The sequence below is a fragment of the Arvicanthis niloticus genome, chromosome 15 (assembly GCF_011762505.2).
Source record: "Arvicanthis niloticus isolate mArvNil1 chromosome 15, mArvNil1.pat.X, whole genome shotgun sequence".
Taxonomy (NCBI): Eukaryota; Metazoa; Chordata; class Mammalia; order Rodentia; family Muridae; genus Arvicanthis; species Arvicanthis niloticus.
Genome location: NC_047672.1, coordinates 67,791,647 through 67,801,082, shown reverse-complemented (window position 1 = coordinate 67,801,082; position 9,436 = coordinate 67,791,647). Strand labels below are relative to the sequence as shown.

The 9,436-nt window shown below is 42.6% G+C and overlaps 1 protein-coding gene and 1 non-coding gene across 2 annotated transcripts; one reads left to right on the top strand and one right to left on the bottom strand.

Moving 5' to 3' along the window:
• The first annotated feature begins 241 nt into the window (after positions 1–241).
• LOC117720481 (disks large homolog 5-like) lies at positions 242–4,563 on the top strand. The gene is made up of 5 exons (XM_034518944.2): positions 242–387; positions 1,445–1,604; positions 2,757–2,900; positions 3,552–3,735; positions 4,314–4,563. Exons 1-5 carry the CDS (start codon positions 255–257, stop codon positions 4,473–4,475), a joined length of 783 nt encoding a protein of 260 aa, XP_034374835.1. The 5' UTR covers positions 242–254; the 3' UTR covers positions 4,476–4,563.
• A 1,412-nt stretch (positions 4,564–5,975) lies between these two features.
• On the bottom strand, positions 5,976–6,105 carry LOC117721109 (small nucleolar RNA SNORA17). The gene has a single exon (XR_004608382.1). It is a non-coding gene; the product is annotated as a small nucleolar RNA SNORA17 (small nucleolar RNA).
• Between the last annotated feature and the right edge of the window lie 3,331 nt (positions 6,106–9,436).

Here is a 9,436-nt window from a genome sequence, read left to right as displayed (position 1 = left end):
CCCAGGAAACACTCTTGAAAGGACACCTCAGTTTCCTATACAGAGAAAAAATTATACAGAGAAAAATTATACTATACAGAGAGAAAATTAGCAGGGAGGCAAAGGGTGTTCCCCATGACATCAGCAGCCCCTTCTTTGGACATTCTATTGTTTCCTGGAGAGTTACTGGCATCCCTTGTGATGTCATCAGTGTTGTAGTAACCACAAGTGCCCTGAGCTCTCTCAGTCAGTGTCTACAGCATTTGTCCATAGACATGCTTTCCCGACTGAGGAGAGTTTTTGGAAGAGCAGACTTGGATGAGATAGAAACTAGGGAGAGGCAGAAAGTAGCTGGCCTCTCATCTGGGAATAATGAAGGACGAAGGAGGTGGTCTTGGAGAATGTGGAGTAAGTCCTGGGAAGGGGATGTTGAGCTTCCTATAAGAGGTGGCCCAAGCTAACATTCCTAACAATTGGGCACAGAAACTGGTGTCAGTGGGAAGCAAAGGAATTTCCATGACTATAAAAATACTTGAACATCAAGGATTTCAGAACATTAGTTTCTCTATCCCTTAAGGCAGGTGATGGCAAGGCCAAAGCAGGTATTTTCAAACACTAAGTCTTTACTTTTACTAGGTTTTGTCGTTATTACATGGGGACAAAATGAGACCATCACGAGTCACAGAGGGTCTAACCTATGCCAATTTATGGAAGGGCATCACTGCATTTCACTTCCTTGGCATTTTTTTTTACTTTTTTTTTTTTTTTTTTTTTTTAGCTCAGTGGCTATGTGACAGCATTACCAGAGAAAGACTTGTACTCCTGGCCAGGGCCTTATGTTCACAGAACTCCTATGACCTTCTCACCCTGCCAGTACCTACCTTAGCCTATTATATCACCCACTGTGATTGGCTGGCATTTCTGTACTGTAACCAAACCCCTTTCTGTGTTGATACACTCAGACAGTGAACCTACTGCCGACTCTGGTGTGTTTGGTGTTACATTAGGGGGCATTGAACAATATGTTGATCATGGTCTCACCCTTCATGAATTTCAATATGAACTACTGGGCCTTGACTAACAGGGTAGGAGATCTGACCATCTCCAATCACTCAAGTTCTTAGGGTTAGTTAGTTTTCCATCTGACTTGTGAAACTGCAAGACTGAGGGATCTAAAGACAAGTTGCACCTTGTAAAACTGACAACAATTGTGGACAAGCTATATCTGTGGTCATGATAAGCATGTGTAGGGAGACAAACAAAACACCTGGCTGCTTTCATCTCCTGCTCTCTATAGAGTGATGGGAGAGCTGAGATTCACTTAGGAGGCATCTCAAGCCTGGACCAAACTGTTTGTGGGGTCACTGGTTTCCAGGCATGGCCTCCTTCTGTTTGACCTCAGGCTGTTCTGTCTAAAGTCTATGCATTCTCTTGGGGCAATTTATTTATGTTCTTCTGCCTACAGGGGCTGGCAGACAGACATCATCCCCTGCAACTGTGCTAAGCAAGAAACAGGCCAAGAAGGAAGAAAAGAGGCTGACCAAAGAGCTGGAGCTCTGTACCCAGGAGAGAAATGAGCTGAGAGACCGCTTGATCTACGTCACAGAGGGATCCATGAACAAGAGGTACTCCTTGCTCCCAATGCTTTGCTGTCAGTCTGACATCTCCAATGTCACCCTCATCTTATCCTTTTAAGGATAAGATGTCCAACTCTATGTCCATAATTGCTTATTAGAGGAGAGGATGAATCTGATGCTCAGTCAGGAGTGAGAAGGGAAAGGGACTCTGCTGCTTCCTCCAATTGAAATTTTGAACTTGTGGTCTGAGTAAAGAATTCTGGATGGAGGCAGTGATAGTGAGTGCCCAGCATATGTTTGGAGAGTCCATGACAGATGCAGAGTGTTTGTGGTGACACTTTGTACTTACCTGGGGCTTAACTGAGGGCTGGAAGGTCCTGGCAGCAGCTGGAGGTACCTGGTCCCACACTGTTCTGCTCAGTGCTTGACTGGAAGGCCTGAACCTTCTGCCTGATCCTCTTTGTGTGCCTTATACTCTGAGACAGTAATGCTGAATGAAGTTCTTCTGATTCTGATTGTGTGCTCTCTGTTGCTGTATCACTCTCTTTCTCATTCTCTGATTCTGTTTCCTTTCCTTGTCCTTGTGTCTGTGCTTGTGTGTGTACACATGCATATGTATGTGCAGACACAGAGTTGGTATATCTTTCCTTCCACTCTTTGGGAACTAGAGTTCTGTGCTTTGGCCTGTGGATTCACCTGTATAAGCCTTTAAGGTGATATGACTCCTGAGGTCTGGGAGGCCCTACTGTAAACAGCACTGCTCATTGTGTGGTGCCATTTGTCTGTACATTTGTATCTCTTTGGCAGATTAGAAACCTGTGTTGATGTCCAGTCTCATCTCTAGAATTCTGTGTAATGAATGTCTCTACACTATAAGTGATCCAGAAATCCCTGTTTTGAAAATAGGAAAGATATTATCACAGGATTCTGGTGGGCAACAACCTGGGGCATAATCTCTTTAACCAGCTAGACCTCAAGTGCAGGCCAGCTGAGTGAAAACAGGGAGCCAGGGTACCCTCCATCGGGATGCCTAGCTTCTGCTTTCCTGGGGACAGGATAACAAGTTTCCAAAGCTGGAGAAGATCCCTGTATGTAGAATGAAGAAAATGGCCTTCCAGGGTTGGGTTAAAACAGGACCTAGCCTGAGTTCCTGTGTTCCTAAAAGCCCATGTTCATGAAGTTCTGTCTTCCTGGGGCCAGACCCTATTACAGCCCAAGTCCACTATATGAAAAATTGAAGTTAAAGGAGAAGACGATCATGACTTTCCTGCACAAATTAGAGATGGACAACATTGAGTGCACTGAGAACTTTCAGGAGCACAAGAAGGAGATTAACTTCTATAGGTAAGTTGAGGGCATGGAGGCTTCCAGTTGTAGAATGGCCATTTCTGAGTTCCTTTGATCTGGAATGGAGAGTCTGCAGGTCTGGTTCTATCCCTTCTGCTTTTTAGCCACCAGTGTACCTTGAGCCTTTGGGACTCAGTTTTCTTCAATCTGTAAGAGAATGTTAGCCCTCCCAGGGTTATCCAGGCATCAGAGGGAGCCTCTAGATAGCAAAGTAACCGGGTTCTTATGCGGTACTGGACCTCTGATGCTCAGGCCGTGTTTTACAGATGTGAGTGGGATGGAATACATGGATAGAATGCCCTCGCCTTAGTTCTCCTGACCTACATTGAGGGTATTTGCACCCTATTAATTGATGTGGCTGCAATATACTGGGCTGTCACGGAGATACCACTTTCTTTTGGAGAGGCAGAAGGATGCAGATACCTCTTTCTTTTGGAGAGACATGGAGTCTTACTGGTGTTTGTGCTGCAGACATGATTAATTCTTACCTGCATTGGCTGTTTGCTGTTTGTGCAGTTGTCATGGATATATTGAAATGTATTATACTAGGTCTTCATGGGAACCTGGGTCCTGGTGTGGTAATGGGACCTATAAGTAGGAATGGGAAGAGGAGGCTGCAGGATCTTAATATGCAGAGTGTGTTTTCAGAAACCTGCACAGTCGGCTCCTGTTGCAGAATGCTCTTGTAAAGAAGACATTGGTCACACTGAAGAAGGACTGCAAGGAAGTACAGGCTGACTGGTGCCTCCTCCAACAGAACTTAATTGATATGAACCTGAAATGTGAAGATGAACAGGAGGAGACCAGCAACCTCCAGGAACAACAACATAAGGTAGGGACAAGCAACTTATTCAGACTAATACTCTCTGATACCATTTATCCATTGGGACACTGAATTATTGGCAAATGTACCTTGCTGCTCAGCTGGAAGCTGCAGCCTAGCAATGGTAACAGATGAATTACATGTCACACACTTGAAAATCCTCATGATATGCAGAGCATTGAGAAAGTTCTAGGTTTTTTGACAGGAGTTGTGAAGGGGGCATGTGACCTCCCAGGTAGGAATCACCTACAGAGAGTAAAGCCAAATGCAAATATCAAATAAGTACTTCTCATTGTCAGTGGTCTGGGTGGCATGTGGCCTTCTCCTTTCTTCCTGCATCCCAATGAGGTCTCTTCCCATTGCCCAGTTTCTGGTTTACACTGATAGAAGTCTGAGTGGTGGCTTGATCATCCCACATGTTTTTGAGTTTTGCTTGATGTTTTGGCTTGCCTGCAGATTCAGTAACAATAGTTTTAGTTGAACGACCCATGTTGACATCTAGTTGAGGTGGTGGGAGGCTGCAGCCTGACATCTGACATGCAGGTCCACAGCAATCTTGTGTCTTAATAAGTGCCTTCCTCTCCCAGGTCTCAGAAACTGCAGGAGAGCTGGAATTGGCTACATCCCAGGAAGAGAGCCTCCTGAAGAATGAGTTGCCACCCCAGGAGCCCCCTGCTGAGCTCCAGCCTCAACAGCCAGAGAGTTCCTTGGATGAGTCTCCTTCCTCAGAGATCATATGTTCAGTGTGAATAGGCCCAAACCATGCAGCCAGAGAGACAGCCTGGCTGATTCAGGGTTTTTTCCTCTTTCCTGTGTGACCCCTTGAGAGAGAACAGAGGTGACTGCAGTACCAGCAAGTGCTCAAGAGGAGAAACAGGCTGTAGTCTGTGCTGCTAAATGTGCAGTCAGGGAATGTTTCCTAACAATATTTTCTGTTAGAGTTGTTGTTGAAATTTTGTTTTTCATGGTTTTGTTTTTTGTTATGTTATTGGAATATTACATGTTTTATTACTGATTTTGATAATGATTTTCATAGTTTATATTAACCTTCATATTAAAACCTGTTTTTAATTTTTTCTTATGAATAAAAAGTAGATTTGTAACTCTTGATGCTTTGTTTATTTTATTTACTCTTTCTTTTACACTCCAGATTGTATCCCTCTCCTGGTTTACCCTCTTACTGTTCAACACCCTGTCCTGTTCCTCATCTGTGTCCCTGAAATGTCCCCAATGCCCCCTCCCCCACCCCGTGTTGGGGACTTCATAATAGCTTGTTTATGTTGGCTGATTGGTGGTCCAGTGTCTGACAGATCTCTGGAGTCCAGGTTACTTAAGACAGCTTGTCCTCCTACATGGTGGTCACCCTATTCCTCAGCTTCTTCCAGCTTTTCACTAAGTCAACTAGAGAGGTCAGCAGCTTCTGCCCATTGGCTGAGTGTAAATATCTGCAACTGACACTTTCAGGGGCTTGTTTGGTCTTTCAGAGGGCAGTCATGATAGGCCCCTTTTTGTGAGCACTCTATACCCTCAGGAATACTGTCAGGTCTCCCGTTCTCCTCTTGAGCTGGATCCTCCCTTGGGTCTTTTGCTGAACCTTTAGCCAGACTGATGATCATCTCAGGCTAGAATTCTTTCTAGGATGCCTAGGTCTGGACTGGTGATTGTCTCTCAATTTCTCCGTGCCTGGTCTTGCCTATGTTGCCCCATTCAGAAGTTTTCTGTCTAAACCCCATTTCTAACCATGGTCCATTGTAACAGGAAGGGTTGTCTTGTCTCCAGCATGCTTTCCACCACTGAATCCAATCTAGACCTACCCAGAACTAGGTCATTTCAGGATCGCTTTTTAGAAGTGTTTTACATTTTTTTCCCCACCTTAGATACTTTCTTAATTTACATTTCAAATATTATTTGCATTCTGGTTTTCCCACCCACCACATAATACCCATATACCCTTTCTCCTTCCCCTGCTTCTATGAGGGTGTCCCCTACCTACCCACCCACTCCAGCCTACCCTCCCTGGCATTCCCCTACACTGGGGCATTGAGCCTTCACAGGACCAAGGGCCTCTCCTACTGATGCCCTAAAACAGCTTCTTCTGCTACATATGTAACTGGAGCCATGAGCCCCTCCGTGTGTACATTTTAGTTGGTGGTTTAGTCCCTGGGAGCTCTGGGGTGGGGGGATGGTCTGGTAGATTAATATTGTTGTTCTTCCTGTGGGGTTGAAATTTCTTTTCACTCCTTCAGTTCTGTGTTATACTCTTTATCATTCAGATGTTCTCAGGTCACAACACTGAGCTTCGACATAGCCTCTCTCTCCTCTGCCACCTATGAGGCACATAAAACACCACTGCCACACTTGCAGTAATCTAGCAGCAGACAATATCAATAACTTAAATCATTAATTGTCAGTGGAATTGTAGTCTGTACGATTGAAGAGTACAACACCAAAACCAACAACAACAACAACAAAATAGATAAATACTATTTTAAAAGGAAAGACTCATTGCCAAAGAAAAATTAGCAATTTTTTTTTTTTTTTATCAAATCTCAAAGTAGGAGATTCCAAAGCTCTGGCCATGTAATGAAGACTCAATAACATAAAGATAGTTTGACAAGATTGCAGAGCAATTGTCTTCAATATTAGGAATTAATCGATACTGCTTAGTATTACTTAACCTAACATCTTAAAGTTAGAAAAATGCTTTCAAATATTGAAAGTAATTAAAATTCTATGAAGAATATCACTGGAAGTTAGATGTGGATTGTATTAAATGTGTATACATGACTTTCAATAATAGAGCCTTTTCACAGTATTAATTCAGACACTTTGTGTCTGCAGGAGATCGCTGCATTTTCTTATGTCTTCTTAAACATATTTTTGTTTATTTCAATGACTTTAAAGATCCCTGTAGTGGTTGTACATTCCTTGTTTTATTCTCCTTATCAGATTGTTCATCAGCATACACACTACATATCTTGTTAACTTTCATAAAATTCTCACCCATTATGTGTTATCATCCCTGTAATTTTTATATACATATCTATTTAAAATGGAGGTGTTTCTTATAACAGTCAAACAATTTTTGGTACCTACAATTCCAAGACATTTCAACTTGCCTGCAAAAGTAATGATTATGTCAGATATTCATTGAAGTCTAGGGTGGGAAAGAAAATGAAGAGAAACAGACAACATATGCAAATTGTGAAGTCATAACAGATCTTTGGTGGCAGTTGCTAAGGTATTTTTCTTTTGTTGAAAATGGATTCTTTTCTCATAGCATGCTTGCCCTACCTTCCTCCTATCAGTTGCTTTCCACCTCTTCTACCTTCCGGATTCATCCATTTCTGCCTCTTATGAGCAAATAACAGTCCTCAAAGAATGAGCTTACAAACATGACAAAATAAAACATAGTCAGATGAAGCCAAAGTTATGATACCAAATTTGAACACACTAATCCAACAGGAGACAAATTGTTCCTAGAACAGGCCCAAGAGTCAGTGACCCACTTGTTTAGTGTCCCATAAAAATATTAAGCTAATAGCTAAAACAACAATGCAAAAGCCCTGGTGTAGGCCCATGTCGGCCATGTACTTGAGGTTCAGTCTTGATGAGATCCTATGGCCATTGCTTAGTTAATTCAGAGAGCCTAGTTCCCAGGTGTCCTTTTCCCTGTTATAATCATTGTGCCTCCTGCTCCAAAGGAGGATCTTATGGAGGTGAAGGAAGCATGGAGGTAAACAGTGAGAGCCATGTGGAGAGGATCAGGGGTAGGGAAAAATCAGGGAAGAAGTCGGGTTAAGTTTAGAGGACTAGCTGAGGCACTGCCCCAGCAAAAACCAAAGTCAAAAGCAGTAAACTATATGGATGTCTCTGTGTCATTATTAGTAAAATCCAGCAGGACCTCAAAAGCCTTGCTGTAATCCCTGAACTGTGAGTATAAGGATTTGTTAGAGAACTTCAATTTATAGATTCTCTTTGAAAAATGTCCAGATATGGGTCTCTGCATCTTTTCACATCTGCTACTAAAGGAAGTTAGGACACTGATTTTTTATCATAACTGAATTTCTTTTAAAATTAATTAGGTTTTTTTTTTTTAAAGATTATGAATGTTTTGTTTTGTTTTAGGTCTACGGATACCTAATCTCTGATTCTTACTTCCCAAAGTACTTTTAGAAAAGGGTTCAACCTATTAGAATAGGCTATAAATTAAAACAGTTATCGGTTGGCTACTCTCAAAAATTCTGGGTCCCCATTGCCCTAGCATAGACAGATTGCCTGGGCAAAACCTACTGTAGGTCAAAGACTTTGTTGCTGAGTTGGATGTTTATTTTTTAGTAGCCTGCAGAGTATCATCCCTCACAGAAAATCTAGAATTTAGGGAAAAGCCTCTATGTAGGCACCAGCAGACTTCTCCATGTTCTATGTATTTTGTGGATGTCATCAGCAATCGACCCACTATCACTTAGTAGATAACATCCATCTCTTTGTCTTTGCACTAGCCTGAGGTATTGGGTGATTTCCATGGGACCCTCTTGCCAAAAACTCAAATAAATGCAACTAAGTTCTGCCACTGGACGCTTTTCATGACTAGAGGAGATGACCAGTTGAGACTCTGTTTATCCCAGTACTAAAACTCCTCATTAGGAGCACCATCATACTCTCCAGAACATTTCCACTGCATTAGGTTTACAATCACCCAAATGGTTGCCCAATTCTAGCTATCTCCACTCCATCTCACCACTTGCATGATCCTCCTTCTCCATCACATCTCCACCTGTTCCTGCTCAGCTGATAAACTCTACTTAACTTCTTCCTCCCAGTAAAAACCACAAGACCTTCTAAACCTCTGTTTCTCAACTTTCCTAATGCTGTGACCATTTATTTAGTATAGTTACTTATGTTGTAGTAACACCCAACATTAAAATTGCTTTTACTCTTTCTTCTTAGCTGTAATTGTGTTACTGTTAAGAATTATAATGTAAATAGCTCATACAAAGAATATCTGATATGCAACTACTGTGAACTATTCATTTCACCTCAGTGTGGTGTGGCTGTAGAAGTGAATATTTGAGGTGGTGGTCTATAGCCCCTTGTTTCCAAATAATAGCAGTGCATTTTTATGTGTATTCAAATCCATGTTAACTCTCAGATTCAATACTCAGACCACGTGAAGCCCAAGAAGAAGGAATATCAAAATGTGACCATCTCATTGCTTCTTAGATGGTGAACAAAGTACTCCCATGAAGAAATATGGAGACAACATGTGGAGCAGAGACTGAAGGTAGGGCTGTTCAGAGACTGCTTCACCTGGAGATCCCTTACTTATATCTGTATACTATGTGGGTTCTGGGAAGTGTTTGCTGACAGAGGCCTGATACAGCTGTCTCCTGAGAGGCTCTGTCAGAGCCTGACAAATCCTGAGGTGATTGCTCTCAGTCAATCATTGAACTGAATGCTAGTTCCCAGATGGAAGTATTGGAGAAGGGACTGAAGCAGCTGAGGGGGTTTGCAGCCCCATAAAGCGAGCAACAGTGTCAACTAGCCAGACCCCACGGAGCTTCCAGGCACTAGACAACCAACCAAATGATACTCATGGAGGGATGCATGGCTCTGGCCACATATGTAGCAGAGGATGGCATTGTTGGTCATAACTGGGAGAAGAAGCCTCTTGGGCCTGTGGGTGTTTGATGCCCTAGTGTAAGGGAAT